At 36.1% G+C, this 17,752-nt stretch overlaps 2 protein-coding genes across 2 annotated transcripts; both read left to right on the forward strand.

The window, feature by feature from the left end:
• The first annotated feature begins 9,585 nt into the window (after positions 1-9,585).
• LOC147514698 (caffeic acid 3-O-methyltransferase 1-like) lies at positions 9,586-11,948 on the forward strand. Its single transcript, XM_086594397.1, has 4 exons — positions 9,586-10,097; positions 10,360-10,670; positions 10,877-10,941; positions 11,025-11,948. Exons 1-4 carry the CDS (start codon positions 9,670-9,672, stop codon positions 11,322-11,324), a joined length of 1,104 nt encoding a protein of 367 aa, XP_086450523.1. The 5' UTR covers positions 9,586-9,669; the 3' UTR covers positions 11,325-11,948.
• Positions 11,949-15,744: 3,796 nt separating this feature from the next.
• LOC147514699 (uncharacterized) lies at positions 15,745-17,388 on the forward strand. The gene is made up of 4 exons (XM_086592663.1): positions 15,745-15,954; positions 16,069-16,122; positions 16,254-16,322; positions 16,405-17,388. Exons 1-4 carry the CDS (start codon positions 15,745-15,747, stop codon positions 17,386-17,388), a joined length of 1,317 nt encoding a protein of 438 aa, XP_086448789.1.
• The last annotated feature ends 364 nt before the right edge of the window (positions 17,389-17,752 follow it).

Consider the following 17,752-nt stretch of genomic DNA (forward strand, 5'->3'; position numbering starts at 1 on the left):
AATCTCATCCAAAGGCATTGGGTCACAACTCCTAAGAATGTGGTTCTGAAGCTCAAAAGTCTGACAACGGGAAGCCACAAAAGCAAAAGTAGAGACATCAGTGGCACTATAAATACCTAACCCACCCAGACGTAATGGGAGTGTCGATAAATTCCACTGCAAATCACCGAAGTCAAGACCATCAAAAATCACAATACCTTGGAAAACACTGCAGAGATGCCGATCAAAAGTCTTAGCTGCCTCTCTGAAAAGGAATGGTGGACAAGTATGAATCGCAAAGACCAACTTAGAGAGCCCAATACAAGCACGTAAAAGCGCTAACTCACACTATGGATCTTCTAATGCAGCTAAATGGTCCATCAAAATCATAACTTTTTCAACACGCTTGCGAGCAAGGCCCGTGACAAAGGATGAATCAGTGCTAACCGCACCTCCAAGCAACCTGACCCCTTGCTGAGGATGAGACAAATCTGAAGGAAAAAGACCCGAAGTGGAGCGACATGGATCCAGTGATGACTAAAATATCTCAGTTTTAGCCACATTAAGAACCAGCCCGTAAGAAGGACTTTCTCCCTGAATCATACCCAAAACTATACGTCGCCACCCATTTTGTATCTCCGATCAGAGTCCCATCATCTAGGTACCGGTCAAGCTTGTAGCAATAATTGACAACTGGACTGGATCTAGAGAATAAGGGGATGCAACACCAGTGCAAAGAAAAGGGGACCCAAAGGGTTGCCTTGCTGGACCCCAGTAGCAGATCGACCATATGTAGCCATCCCCTAAATATAACATCTCAAGTTGACAATATAAGTACTCGACCTAAGGGGTAATAGCTGGGCAACAGATACGAACCTCTCTCAACATGATAGTCAGATCAACCATGTTAAAAGCATTATGAAAATCTACAAGCAGCATTGAAAGAGAGGTACTGTCACTGTTAGCATATACTATACGATTGACAGCATGCAAAATCACTTATGCTCCACCAGAAACACCAACCCCATACTGAAAATCTTGTAAATACCCTATCACATTGCATTTTTTTTTCCCAACACTTTTATTGGTTTTATCTCTTGGGCTCAAGGCTAGTTTGAGATTAATTTAATTAGTACGCCAAAGGATGGTTTATTAGGTTTTGATATTCATTACCAACAGTTGACTGAGTTGATCGTGCAGTGTATAGACTATTGTATTTTTTTGAATACCCAATCTATACTTTTGTGTGCAAAAATAAAAAATAAAATAAAAAATTTCTATATAAGCTTACAAAGGATAGAAAAAAAAAATTGTAAGCTACCCCATAAATTTAGACATCTATAGTAGCGAAAAAAAAAAAGTTTAGACATCTGGCTTTGTAGGGCTGACGATTAGTTAATGCATATACATATACTCTACCTATACGTATTGATAATCACACTTTTGCACGTGTAAAGATCCAGTTTCTTACACACACTTAAATACGACCGTTTAAATACCTCGCTCACGTGCACGTTGTAATTTACTTCGAGCAAGGGTTTCTCTATAACGGAATTATGTGAGCAGAATTTTACAAATATTTTAAACCTATTTTCCAAAGTGACTTAATTTGCAAGTTATTCAACTTAGATTAAACTAAGTTTGATAAAAATGAGAAACATAAGAAAAGAGAATTCTACTAGTTTACTTAATACTGCAATACTCAACTTAGAAATGACTTCAATTAATAACTTAGAATTGAAAACATATTATAAAATTAACTTAACAAAATCAAAACAAAAAATACAGAGGTGGAAACCTTCTACTCCGGACTAAACTTAACTAATGGAGCAAAAGTTACTTTTTGCTCATGAAGCCTTCTTTTTATAGCAAGAGATTGCTCTAATTTTGCTTCATCATCCTGTGTAAATTTCCAACTTTCAACTGCATCTTTTAATGAGAAACCTTGATTTTCTTTCATTCCACCTCATCATTTGCCAACCAAATAAGACTTTGTGTGCCAAAGCTTAATCATTTTTCACCTAATCAAGCCCAAAGCTTAATTTGCATCCACCTAATCAAGCCACCTCATCATTTGCCAACCAAATAAGACTTCGTGCAGTGTGCCAAAATTATGCACAAAAGTCTTAGTTTTTAATGCAACTTGACTTGTGCTGAAGCTTAACGTATGAGCTTGATCGCCAGATTCTGTGGGTTCGTGTAGTGGGTCCCTCATGCTTCAACCAGTGGCGGGTCTAAAAGTTGACTTTTTACAAAGTCCCGCCTATGTATAAAGCTCGTCGCACTGATCATTCTGATGGTTCACTTGTCGCCATTAGAGTCCAAGTTTAGAAGATATAGGCTTCTGGAATTTGATGCTTTTCGGCACGTTCATCCCGTTCTGAATTGAATTTGTCCTTTGTGCTTCCCTAGGCTTTAGTTGGGCTTCACGTGGGCTAAACTGAAAAACTTCATGTAAGTCCACAAAAACTCTATTTCAGAACTGAGTATAAATGTCTTCTGATAATCGAGCAAATGTGCCTTCTGGTAAACAATGGGTACTAAAAATTTCCCATCCTTCATTCTCTTCCCTTTTCTATTCTCTTCCTCGCGAACTCCAGCCCATCATTTGGTGTAAATCTCACCCATCTCAAATAGGTAATGGTCGTAGTACTTTTGCTCGAAAGCGACGTGCGTGAAGGATGGGGTGGTGTATGAATTGTCAAACACCTTTCTGTCTAGGTCTTGAACTACTATCCGATATGAGCCGGTATAAGGTATATTATTGTCTGACACCAGCTCAGCAGGATAAACCTCGTCGTCGCCCCGTTGTTCCCACAGGTTGGGATTTGTCTTGAGGATCTGACGTTAAAAGACTCACCTTCGTCTTGAGGATCTGACGTTAAGAGACTCAACATGTATATACTCGATCGTGTCTTTTATTTTCAGCTTTGCACTAAGCGTTGTGCACAAAGAGAGTCGTGATGTGCAAAATCGGATGGTCCCTCGTTCGCACGGGCAATGGATTTCACCAGGCCAACCCCGAATAGTTTTCTATTTGATGACAGTTCGGGGCGATTTGAGGCTATACCATATATAATAAGGGTAATATTATTATTAGACCATTGCACATTGGTCAGGGATGGTACCGTCCTGAACCCTAGGCCCCCAAAACATAGAGGTTAAGCCACAGTCTAGCTGGATTGGATTCGCCCCAGAGCCGACATGACAGTTATCTAATTTTACTGTAATGGTTTTCTTCTTGAAGTCCGGTGTTGTTGACACATTCATCTCCCCTTGTAAATTTGTACATAAAAATAAAAATAAAAAAAAAAAAAAAAAAAAAAAAAAAAAAAAAAGGGGGTTGCGTTCTGTTTTTACAAGACTCAACCCCCCAAAATACAAAATAAAAATACAAAAGGTTGAATGTGCCTTTTCCATTTTCCATTGGATGACATTTTTAATGTTGATCATTTTGACATCTCATTCGTTTAATTTGAAGGTGAAACGAATTGAATTTCCGCGTTTGAAATTTCGTGACACTTCGGGACATAATGGGAATTTCCGAAATTCATTTGGGCTTGGGCCAAAATTTAGAACCCGACCCAAATCACGTGTCCGGTCACAAAACTCAGCACGCGAGGCAAACCACGCGTCAGCCCCACACATTTCTTCCCCCTGAAAATCCGGATCTTGCTCCCCCTCACACATCCTCACGTACGCGGTAACCATAGCCTGATTTTGACAAGCGCAGGCAAGCAATTCGCAACCGATTCGAAAAAATTTCACACATCACCATCCCCTCACTCCATTCAACCAATATACACCCTCAGAAACTCATCTCGATCACTCTATGGCTGGAAATCGGAGAATCACAGTTGAGAGAAATTTTACAAATCTCTATGATTATGGCATGTTTCATCCCTTTTTCGATGAGGAAATTGCTAATAGGGAGTAGGAAATTATACATATATCTAACTGTATATAGTTGTATATAGTGTGCTACTGTTTTTCTTTGTTTTTTTCTGTATAATATATTATGTTACCACAACTTTCTGTTCCAGCAATCCAGCTCTAATTTTACTCACGGTTATCAGGTAATTCCTTTCTTTATCTATTTTTATTTCGAAGACTCAGCATCACTCTGTTTGGGAGTAATTTAATCCTGGAAAAAAAAAAAAAAAAAAAAAAAAAAAAAAAAAAAAAAAAAAAAGGCAACTTGTAGTCTGTATATAGTTTATATTTTCTTGTTAGTAAATGTAATTAGTGACAAAGTCTTGTTTTCTTTTTAATGATGAAAATTATCTAAAAGTCTCACATTAGCATTTGAATTAGGATTCGTTTTTAAGAAACTTAAGATAATACGTATGCAATAGTTTTTACATCTTTTCATGAGTATTCATGCACTAAGTATCATTGATTGTACATAGCAATAAGTTTCTAGAACCCACGGTTAGTCTACTTAAACTATCAATCCTGTGAGAGTCTAACCAAAAGCCTTGGTATGAGTGATTTGTGAGTAATGACACAGAGGAGTAGTTTTTCTGAATAGAGAAAATCACGCATCTATTTACTTGATCACCACCCGAACCCTAAGCGAGAATTTAGGCCTTCTTTGGATCGACATAGCTAAAAATTCTTACCTGTTACAAATTTTACCGCTAGTCACTCCACTGAACCTTTCATCAAACCTTTCACTTTCACCAAAAATTCCTTACCCATCTATTAAACCCAAATAAAAGAACCTACCTAAGTGATGAGTATGAGAAATATGATGAAATGTAGAAAAATAAAGAGAAACACTTGTCCCAAATAAAAGTTAGTTACTTGCTTCAGGAAAGGAAAATAGAATCATGTTTCTTAAGCCTTAAAAAAAAATAGTGTGTGAAATAAGTACAAGGCTTAAGAGCAAAGTAGGAAAACTCAGATAGAAGCAGGAAAAAAAAACAAGGATTTCTCGAGTGTAAATATCTTGAAGACCCTATTCTCTCATACTTATCATTTTTTATTATCCATTTCCATTTTCTTTTACACTACTACCTAAGCCCCATAATACCTAATAAAGACTTTTAGCTCAATTAGGAGTAGGATGGTGTGATAATAAGTGTAGATGTGATTGATCGACCTCGGCTCCTCTGACTGTCATCGAGTATGTGAGGAAACATGTGCCCACTGCACACTGGAGTTAACGAAACCTGAGTGGTAAAATTTTGAGTGAATTTGTGTTTCGACACATACCTGTGAAAACCAATTTAGGTACGCTCTCTAAAGGATCCAGAAACGGCCCTGCTAGTACATTTTAATGTAAAGATCACTGTATGCATGTTCATATGTAGGTGTTTTAATTATTGTATGCATATTACTTGAGTTTCAAAGGAATTAATCATCGTTCCCCGCTAAGGAGATGTATAGATATCTGAGATTAATTTAGAAAACAAGCTTTTGTTATTGAGTCGTTATAGTATAAATGAAGTTTGTGAGTATCTTCTCTGAAAAACTCTCACGAGGCTATAACTCGTCTACTAGGGAATTCCTAGTGGTTTAAGGCCTTGTTGCATACGATCAATGCAACCGCACTCTGAGAAACGAGACTTAGTTTAGAATGCACAGTTTTGGCCACTTATATGTTTTAATGTCTCTTCTTTGCTTGAGGACAAGTAAAGTGTTGTTTGGGAGTGGTGCGATAAGCACCCAAAACTGTATTATAAAACCCCGTAGAGACATAATATTTCGGTCAATTTTGTGTTTAATAATCATGAAATAATCGCATCTTCGTGCTTTTTGCAGGTTAGAGCAACTAATGTAAAAATGATGATAAAGCCAGCATTTAAGCATGGAATAGTGAGTACACATAAGCTTTCCAATCAAGCCCATGTGAAGCCTAACAAATCCGGACTAAAGACCAAGGACTCAAATAGTACAAAATCCAGTCAGAAACAGGATTATGTGCACAGAAGCATCTAACTGCCGAAGCTCATATCTCTTGAATCAGGACTCCGAATGCGACAAGTGAGCTACTCAGATGATCAATGCGACGAACTCTACACATTGGCAGGAAGTTGCAAAAATACCAAAAGATCGGACCGCCACTGAACACAACACATGGACCCACCATGCGGGACCGCAAGATTTGATGAGTCATCATGCAAGACAAAATAATTGGTGCAAATTTGACACCTTGCATAAAATTAATGAAGTTGGTTGGTTTTAGGTGATGATTATCTAGAAAATGAAAGGTGTCAAATGGGGGTTTAGTTTGGATAAGAGAAAAATAAATGAGGGGGGAGTGTTTCACGTGGGAGAAAAGAAAAAAGCTCTCTTATGTAAAAGGGAGCATTTACTTCCAAAAGGACTTTTGTTCAATTTTTTTTTACTTGTCTTTAGTTTTTAGTTTTTAGGAGTTGTAAGAAAAGCTTGTAACATTTTTTAATGGTGGAAAAACACTACTAGTTCTTAAATAAAATTTCTTTCATCCTTAGGTAAAATAGGTTGTTACATTTTGTATTCCTTTCTTCTTTCTCTCTCTCTTTTACATATCTTTCTTGTAACTTTCATTTTAATCCCAAGGATCATGAGCTAAAACCCTCCCTTTGTGGAGGGTTAATGATGCTCATGTGAGGAATAAACCTTGTAATTTGATTCTAGTAGTTGTTTAAAACCATAAGCTAGATTTTACATCCTACCCCAAAATGGTAGTTGGTGTGGAGTTTAGTTAGGAATCAAGATGATGACTTAGAGATAAGTCATTGCTTTAGTTTCTCATGCTAGCAACATAATCTTAGAGATGAGTTATGTTGTTAGGGATCAAAATATAATCTTATTTAAAATTTGTCTAGGAATTTTAAGAAAGATTAATATGCAATAACTAGAGTCAAACAAGAGAGGTGGTTCAAAACATGAGTGGATTTACTCTCTCCACACTTTGTATAAATCAATTTTCACTTTATTTTAGTGTGTATGTTAAGTAAACTTAAAAATCTAGAATAAAACTAAGTAGTTTTAGTATAACCAACCATAAAATATCTAAACCAAAACTTACTCACTAGTTCCCTAAGAGCAAATACAAGTTGTACGTTGTCCTAGACTTTAGGTGGAAGGGAACCTTACTTAAACTATATGCATGATCACGTGAGTAAGGACATTGAAGTCTACACCGAACGAAATCGAGTTATTTGTATCTTTAGACCGTAGAAGTGTAGAGATCACAAGCCTACAGAGGAAGGAGGACTTGGGCTAAGGAGACTTCAAGATATAAATCTCTCAATACTTATGAAACAAGCATGGAGCCTTCTAACAGAGGATTGTGATTGGGCGTCCTTCATGAAAGGTAAATATACCAATCGAACAGGGGGATGGTCAAATTACAAAACATCCACAATTTGGAAAGGTATTAAATGGGCTCTACGTGAAATGGAACAACTACATGGATGGACTGTGGGCAATGGCACCTCTATTAATCTATGGAGAGAGAATTGGTTGTTGAAGAAGCCACTTTGCGACTTCTTTTAGGATGAGAGAAAGGATATTGTTAAATTCCAGTCGAAGCTCAGTGACTGCATTCAGGGAGAAAACTGGCATTTTTCTGAAAATATGATTCAAGTGTTGCAGCAAATGGGTATTGATCTGGGTACTATTCCGCAACCTAATAGCTCAGGGTATGGATAGCCTTTTCTACTGGGAATTTCACAGTTTCGGAAGCTCATGAAGCCATAAAAAAAAAGCAGCCAGACCATCATGGTGTAAGTATATATGGAGCTCTAAAGTGTTGCCGAAGACACAAGGTATAACATGTAAGTTGGCACACGGTGCAACTCAAACAGATGACCAACTTCAAAAGAGAAAAATGCAGCTAGCTTCCAGATGTTGCATCTGTCTCAATCATCAAGAAACTTTGGACCATATTCTCTTTCAATGCTCTTTGGCCAAAAGAGTGTGGAAATATGCCCGAGACATCTTTAGCACTCACAAGGATCCGGAATCATTTCATGATGTGCATCAGCAAGGGAAACATTACAGCTCTCTCATACTTGATATGTGGAAAGCTTGCTCTCTAACAGTGATGGTGAGTCTTTGGAAGAACAGAAACAGAGTGTTATACGATAATAAAGCCTCAAGATTCTCGCAAATTTGCTTTTTGGCAAGAAGAGCAATCATTCGAGCTCACCACAAATCTGCAGGGCAAATGGAGAACTCAGTTCATGATTTAAAGATTCTTAGATTCTTCAATCTTCAACACAAGCTGAGAAGAGCACCGAAAATCCTTGAATGTTTCTGGACTCTTCCTCCACCTGGAATCTTAAAGATAAATACGAATGGGTGCTCGAGAGGAAATCCTGGGAGATCAGGTTGGGGAATGGTTTTGCGAAATTATAAGGGTGAGTTCTTAGGTGCAGCGGCAGGAGCACTGGGAGTCACTACTAGTTACATGACTGAAACAGTTGCTATTGTGGAAGCCATAAAAAAGGCGCTGGACCTTGGATGGAAATATATATGGGTGGAAAGCGATTCGAACTCTGTAGTCCAAGCTTTTCAGGAAAATAAAATACATTGGAGAGTCCGCGAAAAGTGGCAAACTATGAAGGAGCAGGCAACATGGATCAACATCACAGCCACTTGGAGGGAGACTAACCTTGGAGCCGATGGTTGCTCTAAACATGAGGCAACCTTGGCTCAAGGTGAAAGAAAATGGTGGGACAGTAGACCACTCTTTATGAAAAATCTAGAGAATCGATCACTACACCACTTATTTTAGATTTGTCAACTAGATCAATGATGTATTAGGAAGGGTACACAAATGATGTTACGTTACCTAATCAGTTCTTAATCTTTAACTTATACTTTTGTAATCTTTATTCTTTATTAATCAATTATCTTTTAGCAAAAAAAAAAAATATGAATAATTGTTCATACTTATTTGGGAAATGAACAATCACTTTTCATATATCAACATAATGTATGATTAGTAAGAATACCTATTGAAGTATGAACAATCACTGTTCATACCTCAACATGAGCTATGATTAATAAGATTGTAAGAATACCTATTGGAGTATGAACAATTATTGTTTATATCTCAACATGAGCTATGAACAATCATTGTTCATACATAACATATTGTATGAGGTACGTTCACCTATTTGGGTCATTGTTCATACATCAACATAAGGTATAAACACTTATTGTTCATAGCAAAACGGCAGAAAGAGTAAAATTAGAAAATATTTATTTCAAATCTTTACGGGTTATTTTCACCCGGAAATTGTCCTGTTAGTGATTAAAAAAACGTTAGTTCTGATAGTGATTTGCACCTGAAAATGGGCCTTGTGACCAATTTCTTGTATTAAACAATGTGAAATGTGATGCTTGTATTAATTTGATTTTTCATATAATTAGTATTAAATGTGCCTAACCGTAATATATACTTCTAGATGGTTGATTTGAATTTATCTCAAGCCTAATCAAAATCCTCAATATCTTGTGACATCGACAGATATCATTTCTATTTCGTGGATGTATGTGTGGGTCGAATTTACGTCGCCCATCATCTCGAGTAGTTAAATTATTAAAGATTAATCACCAGATTTGAACGTACATGCACCATCAACCATAATGTGTGCACCAAATATATTTAAGAGCCACAGGAGTGCATGTGTGAATCAACTTCTCATCTTCAACTTTGTCTAGTTTTGGCATTCATACCTATTGCATATCATGAGTTCCAGCAGTGGTGAGAACCAATTCATCTCCACCAACAATGGTGAAGTAGGCGATGATTACACACCTGCCGTATACTTGACCACTCTTTCAGTCCTTCCCATGGTGATGAGATCAGTGATTGAGCTGGAAGTGCTGGACATCATAGCAAGAGCTGGTCCAGATGCTCGACTCTCAGCATCACAGATTACTTCTCACATCCCCACTAGAAAACCATCAGAGGCTGCTATGATGTTGGATCGTATGTTACGCCTTCTGGCTAGCTACTCTTTTGTATCATGCTCTACTGTCTCTGATGAAAATGGTCACACCGAAAGGCTGTACGGTTTGGTTCCCATTTCCAAGTCCTTTGTTCGAGATCAGGATGGACTTTCCATGTCTCCTATGCTGATGATGGTTGGAGACAAGGTCATCATGGAAACCTGGTCAGTAAATGAAGCCATTCCAGTTCTAGTATCATTCAAAATACAATCTAAAGACACTTTTCCTTCTTCAAATTAAAACAAACTAACAAGCCATCTTCAGAAATGTTTCACCATCTCCGCTGATTTTTTTTATAAACACACGTACACTATATTAACAAAGCATTTTCAAAAAAGCTTTACCATTCACGAAGGCAATTGGAAACTTATATATTGTCAAAACTGGGGAAATATCTCGGCATTGCATGTTCAATATTTTTTGTAGGTACCACTTAAAAGATGCCATTCTTGATGGGGGAATACCGTTCAATAAGGCACACGGAATAGAATCGTACCGATACCCCAGCATCGACGAAAGATTCAATAACGTCTTCAATAAGGCAATGTTCAATAGCACGTACATTTTCATGAACAAGATTGTTGATGCATACAAGGGGTTTGAAAATGTGGAACGAGTAGTTGATGTTGCTGGTGGAATAGGAACCGCAATTAGTATCATCACTGCAAGGTATCCTGCAATTAAGGGTATCAACTTTGACTTACCCCACGTCGTCCAAACTGCACCATCTTATCCTGGTACGATCTTCTCCTCTTTCTCAAAAAACCTTGATGATATACTATACTGGTAACTCTGTTTTCAACCTTCATTTTTTCATGTGATGCCTCACTTGTTTATATAGTATAATCCTGCCAATGAAAATAAGGGAAGAGGAAGCACACTGCATCCAAACTACACCTGTTTGCTCTGGGTCCATGCCATAACAGACTACAATTTATTGCAGGGGTTGAGCATGTTGGCGGAGATATGTTTGCAAGCATTCCCAAATGTGACGCCATTTTTCTGAAAGTGAGTCGGTTGTTTTTATTTTCTTTATCTTTTGGTGTGAAAAGATCATTTCGAATTATCTTGACCCCTACGAAACTTGGCAGGGAATAATTCATGATTGGAGTGATGAGCACTGCATTAAATTCTTGAAAAATTGCCATAAAGCATTACCAAAGAATGGCAAGGTGATTGTCGTGGACAGGGTAGTTCCAGTGGCTGTTGAAACTACTACTGCTGCAAAAGAGCTATTCCAGTTCGACATTTTAATGATGGTAAACCACCCTGGTGGAAAAGAAAGAACCGAAGACGAGCTCCAGGCCATAGCAAAGAAAGTTGGATTTGCAGATGCTAAAATTGCATTACGTCCCTTCAAGTACTGGGTAGTCATGGAGTTTATCAAGTAATGCAATAGTATCAAATCTTGACCATCATCTCAAATAAGCAAATGGCGAGAGTGAAAGGAAAACGATTTGGAATAGGACTCATATTTGGACTTGTCAAAGCATTTTACAGAGATTGTGATGCGTGGTGAATAAAGCGCGCAGAACAGTTTTTGCTGCAATCATCGCTTTGCATCAATAAGATTTTACTTTTTGATAAAGTAGTTATTTATGTACGTTGTTACTACTGACAACGGTAGGGAAATGGAAAATGGCCAGCCACAGGTTTCAATATATAAGTTTACAAGGATATATAAGTTTACAAGGCAAGCTTAACTGGTAAGAAAATTTAGACAAATGAATAAAATACATTGATAACAACAATAATCACTTAAATGGAGGTTAACATACATAACTCGGCAGGTGCCAACTAGCAAAGTCGGTAAAATCTTTGGGTGATGATACCAGAGGTCTGGGGTTCGAACCCCACAAAGATCAAAAGAGTTATTGATCTCATTTAAAACAGCCTTGCCAATAAATAAATAAATAAAACCTACCAAATGCATTTCACACATTCTAAAATAGCTTCTAATGATACCCACGGCGAAATCAGGTTCTCAACTTCCTGCCAGAAAAGAGTTCTAACAGTAGGACTCTCAATCATTTTTCTTTTTTTGATAGATGAAATATGTCTTTATATATATATTATAGCTCTTCAATTGAGGAAGCGTTTCTAGAGTGTCCATGTGTCAAGGCTAATTAAGAAAAAATAGGAGATAAAATAGGAAACAAATATTTATCTTTATCCTTAGATATATATTATAACTATACCCTTACAAAGACTCCAGTTTTTTTTAAACTCTATTACTAAATATAAAAGCAGTTTTTTTTCCTAAACTCTATTACTAAATATAAAAAAATAGGATATAAATAAAGAAACAATCTCATCTAGAGTTTCACATATTCTCTAACCTTTTCTAAACACTATAGCTAATTATGAAAAAACAATCACATCTAGAGTTTCACAAAATCTCCAACTTTTCCTAAACAATATAGCTAATTACGGGAAAAAAAATAGTAAACAAAAAACTAAATTGCTAAAAACAATAATTTCCACCGAAAACGATTTTCCTAAAACCCTTTCGATTTGATGCGCCATCCACTGTGTGATTTAGACATTTATTCATAGTTAAGGATTCAAAAAATCACAATTACGACCACAATAATTATGACATATTCCAATTCCTTATATATATATATTATAGCTCTACACTCTTCAATTGAGGAAGCGTTTCTAGAGCGTCCACGTGTCAAGGCTGATTAAGAAAAAATAGGAGATAAAATAGGAAACAAATATTTATCTTTATCCTATATATATATATATATATATATATATATATATATATATATATATATATATATATATATATATATATATATATATATATATATATACCCTCACAAAGACTCCATTTTTTTTTAAACTCTATTACTAAATATAAAAGCAGTTTTTTCTAAACTCTATTACTAAATACAAAAAAGTATGATATAAATAAAGAAACAATCTCATCTAGAGTTTCACATACTCTCTAACTTTTTCTAAACACTATAGCTAATTATGAAAAAACAATCACATCTAGAGTTTCACAAAATCTCTAACTTTTCCTAAACAATATAGTTAATTACGAAAAAAAATAGTAAACAAAAAACTAAATTGCTAAAAACAATAATTTCCACCGAAAACGATTTTTCTAAAACCCTTTCGATTTGATGCGCCATCCACTGTGTGATTTAGACATTTATTCATAGTTAAGGATTCAAAAAATCACAATTACGACCACAATAATTATGACATATTCCAATTCCTTATATATATATTATAGCTCTACCCTCTTCAATTGAAGAAGCGTTTCTAGAGTGTCCACGTGTCAAGGCTAATTAAGAAAAAATAGGAGATAAGTTTTTTCTAAACTCTATTACTAAATATAAAAAAGTATGATATAAATAAAGAAACAATCCCATATAGAGTTTCACATACTCTCTAACTTTTTCTAAACACTATATCTAATTATGAAAAAACAATCACATCTAGAGTTTCACAAAATCTCTAACTTTTCCTAAACAATATAGCTAATTAAGAAAAAAAAATAGTAAACAAAAAACTAAATTGCTAAAAACAATAATTTCCACCGAAAACGATTTTTCTAAAACCCTTTCGATTTGATGCGCCATCCACTGTGTGATTTAGACATTTATTCATAGTTAAGGATTCAAAAAATCACAATTATGACCACAATAATTATGACATATTCCAATTCTTTTATATATATATATATATATATATATATATATATATATATATATATAGATTTAGACATTTATTCATAGTTAAGGATTCAAAAAATCACAATTATGACCACAATAATTATGACATATTCCAATTCTTTATATATATATATATATATATATATATAAAGAATTGGAATATGTTACACCCTCACCAATCTATTTTTTGGAACACTCGCAGGGACTCCAGTTTTTTCTAAACTCTATTACTACTTATAAAAAAATAGGGGGTTAGTTAGACTTACCCCCCATTACTAGTTCCAACTAGGGATACCCCCCCATTTTCAAAAATATTAGGGTCACCCCCCCCCATTTTCACATGCAGTCCAAGTTAACAAGTCTTGACTATTATCTCGAAAGTCAACTGTAGTGAAAAGACCAAACTACCCTTAGCCATGACTTTAAGTCATCACACTAGGTCAAATTAGACACGTGTCACGATCTCCAATGAAAAAATCAAAGGTCAGAATTGATCCAAAGAAAAAGACACCAACTACCCCTGATCTTGTAATTACTCTTTTGCCACCGAACTATTTACCAAAGTTTGAACTATGAAACACGTGTCGCCATCCTGTGAAAATAATCCAACGGTCATAATAGATTACCAAAGAAATTACTTCTCAGTCAAAGTAGATAGACACGTGGAGTCATCCAGTACATTCTATCCAACGGATCGAAACTAAATTGCAGTTTTACGTCTAATCACCTTGTATAAAGAGCCAAGTCTATTTTTTTAAGCGGGAAGAAACTCCATTGTTGTCTCCATTGTTGTGAGGATTTATCACTGATATAGTGTTTGAGCATGCTTGAGTTATCACTGATCTAGTGTTTGAGCGTGCTTGTTAGAACATCACAACAACACTTAATTATTTTTATAGAACTGTATGTTTAAAGTTGTAAGCATTTGAATTTGTCAAAGGTGATGTAGTTATATACATTATTCAAGTAGAACCGCAAGCCTCATCAACTTGAAGGTGTTATCAACCGCAAGGCATCATCTTTGTCTTAGATCCGAAGGTAATCAACCGAAATTCATGATTTATTAATGCTTTTAGACTTGTTTGCTTCTAAAATAGTTGTTTAATGTTGATTTTCTTTTTTCATTCGCAATACGGTCATGGTCGATGATGAAGTGAGAAACCCGTTGATTCACTATGGGGTTTCTTTAAGACACCTTGTAGAAGGTTAACACTTGTCAAAAAAAAGATTTCACCGGGTAAAAGGAAGTTTGGATGATGAATGTAGATGGTGATAAACTAAATATGTTGGACATGCAATCAGACTTGAAAGATTTATTGTTGGATGTCAACATGGAAGAGGTCAAGCTGGCTTACATTGTTGGTGGTAAAGTAGTTCATGTAGTGACTGATGCTGATTTATTGGAGATGTGGAGACAGTTGGTTATGTTTATGTAGTGACTGATGCTGATTTATTGGAGATCTGGATGGGTACTGTGATGTTTATGTTGAAAATAAAGTTTATGACATGACTGAAGCCATACCTGAAGTAGAAGTTGAAGACCCCACAGTTGAAGCTTTGAATACAAAAGTAAAAGAAGCTGTGCAAGAAGAAGTTGGTAGGAAAGGAAAAAGGAAGCAGTCCACACCAGCAAAGAGACAACCAACTAAGTATGCCAAGTCTGGAGAGACAACTGAGAAGAGAAAAGGTGGGAGAAAAGTCAAAGGAAAGGGTGTCATTGTTGATGAAGATGACCCGTTTTGGTCTAATGTGGGGACCTTTGATGTCAACACATACAATGTCATGTCTGAAGATGAGCTAGATGATGATGAAGGTATTGAAGTTCCTGTTGTGAGAAAAGTAGCAGCAAAGCCTCCACCTCCAAATGTTGAAGAATTGGAACCTGAAGAGGAGTATCACAGTGCACACTCATCTGAAGATGAATTGGAGTATATGATTCCAAGTTATGCAGAGTACTATAACTATGAAGGTGAGACTGTAGATGTGTATAGAACTGAGGCCAATGATGTTAGGCCACACATTGTTGAAGATGAGTGGGAAAGAGGTATGGAGTGGCCTAATATCAAAATATATTGAGGAGATTAAGGATTACTGCATTAAGAATAGATTTGTGGGTAGGATGGTTGTGAATGAGTCATACAGAATTTTAGCTATCTGTGAGGCTAGTGGGTGTCCCTGGAGGGCTTACTGGAGGAAGAAGAAGAGTGATGGTTTTACAATGAGACTGAGCACCTTTAACAATGAACATAGATGTGCTGCTGATACAGACCACAAGAATAGAATGGCTGATGTAGTTTGGGTGGCCACTGTTATGTTGGAACATATGAAGGTACATCACTAGACTTGTACTCCACAAAACATCATTGATGACATTAGGCAGAAGCAGCATGTGGCAATCTCTTACTGGACTGCATGGAGTGCAAGAATTAGATGTTTGCAACAGATTCATGGAGATTTTGCAGAGAGTTACAAACTAGTACCTGTGTTATGTGATCAGGTAAACCCTAAATGTTGCTTCTGTGTTTATATATTGTTTGTTTTCTATATGTGTGTTACTTATGCATTGTTATTGTTACTTATATATTGTTATTGTTACTTATATATTGTGTGTACTCCATTTTTTATCAGATAATGAGAAGTAATCCAGGGTCAATTGCTTTTTGTTCTAGAAATGATCAAATCTTGCAGTTTGAAGATGTATGTGTGTGTTTTACCGCTTCTTTGTCGATTCTTCTTCATTTGTAGACCCATTATTGGATTAGATGGGTGTTTTCTGAAGGGTAAGTATGGAGGACAATGTCTAAGCATGGTAGCATTGGATGGGAACAATGGTTTGTTTCCTATAGCAGTCTATATCACAAGATCTGAGGGGAAAGAGAGTTGGACTAATTTTTTACAAACAATGAAAAGGAATGGATTAGATTGTCATATGTACAAGTTGACATTTGTGTCTGATAGACAAAAGGGATTAATTGAAGTTGTGTCAAGTGTGTTCCCTAACAATCCCCATAGGTTTTGTTTTAGGCATATGTACAAAAACTTTAAGAAAGTTTTCAAGGCAAAACATTTGGAGTTGCTAGTCTGGGGTGCTGCAAAATGTTATAAGATAACTGATTTTGATAGGTGTATGGCTCAACTAGAAGTTGAATGTCCAGAAGCTAGGGCCTGGCTTATGAGAGAGAAAGTGGAGAGTTGGGCAAGGGCACACTTTGATGATTATACAAAATGTGATCACATCACAAACAATTTTTCTGAATCATTTAACAATTGGATTTTGGACTTGAGGGATATGCCCATTGTTCCTTTCTTAGATAAGTATCATACATTGTTGATGTCCTTTTTGTATAAGAGGAGAGAGAAGGCAAAAGAATGGGATATAAATGGGTTAGTTCCTGCAGTTGTGAAAAAAATAGAGAAGATGATAGAAGACATTCCTAACTGGGATTTGGAAGCAAGTAATAGCAGTCTGTCTTATATCAGGGATGTCAAGTCTGATTATAGATACACTGTGAACATAGTAGATCAAGAGTGCAATTGTAGGAGATGGCAACTCTCTGGGATTGTTTGTGTGCATGCAGTAGTTATTTTATACAAAATGAGAGCTGATTGGAGAGAGTATTGCAGTTCCTACTTCTGGGTGTCTACATATCGAATGGCTTACAAGGGACACATCAAGCCAATGGAAGATCCAAGAGACTGGCACAAGCCTGTAAGTTACCCTAAACTCTCTTTCATTGATACTGGTGTTGAGCTGTTGAACTGACTAATTTATTTTCACAATAATAATAATAAGGGTCCCTAATAATAAATGAAAGAAAAAACAAAGAAGGAAAATGGGCAGTAGTAATAGTAGTAGTAGTTCTTCTGTAGTAGTGTTGTTCTATTTTGTGTTCTTGCATTAATTTGTTTTGTGTTGTTGCATTAATTTGTTCTTCTGTAGTAGTGTTGTTCTGTAGTAGGTAACATTGTAGTTGTTCTGTTTTGTGTTGTTACATTAATTTGCAAGTAACAAGCAAGTGTTGATTCCAAACTTGTATCCAACTTCACACCAAACCAACACTTGTATTTCATAAATTTCTTAAATTATAAAAAAAAAAAAAAAAAAAAAAAGGTGCTGAGCTGGTCTT

This window comes from Coptis chinensis, chromosome 2 (genome assembly GCF_015680905.1).
Source record: "Coptis chinensis isolate HL-2020 chromosome 2, ASM1568090v1, whole genome shotgun sequence".
Classification (NCBI taxonomy): domain Eukaryota; kingdom Viridiplantae; phylum Streptophyta; class Magnoliopsida; order Ranunculales; family Ranunculaceae; genus Coptis; species Coptis chinensis.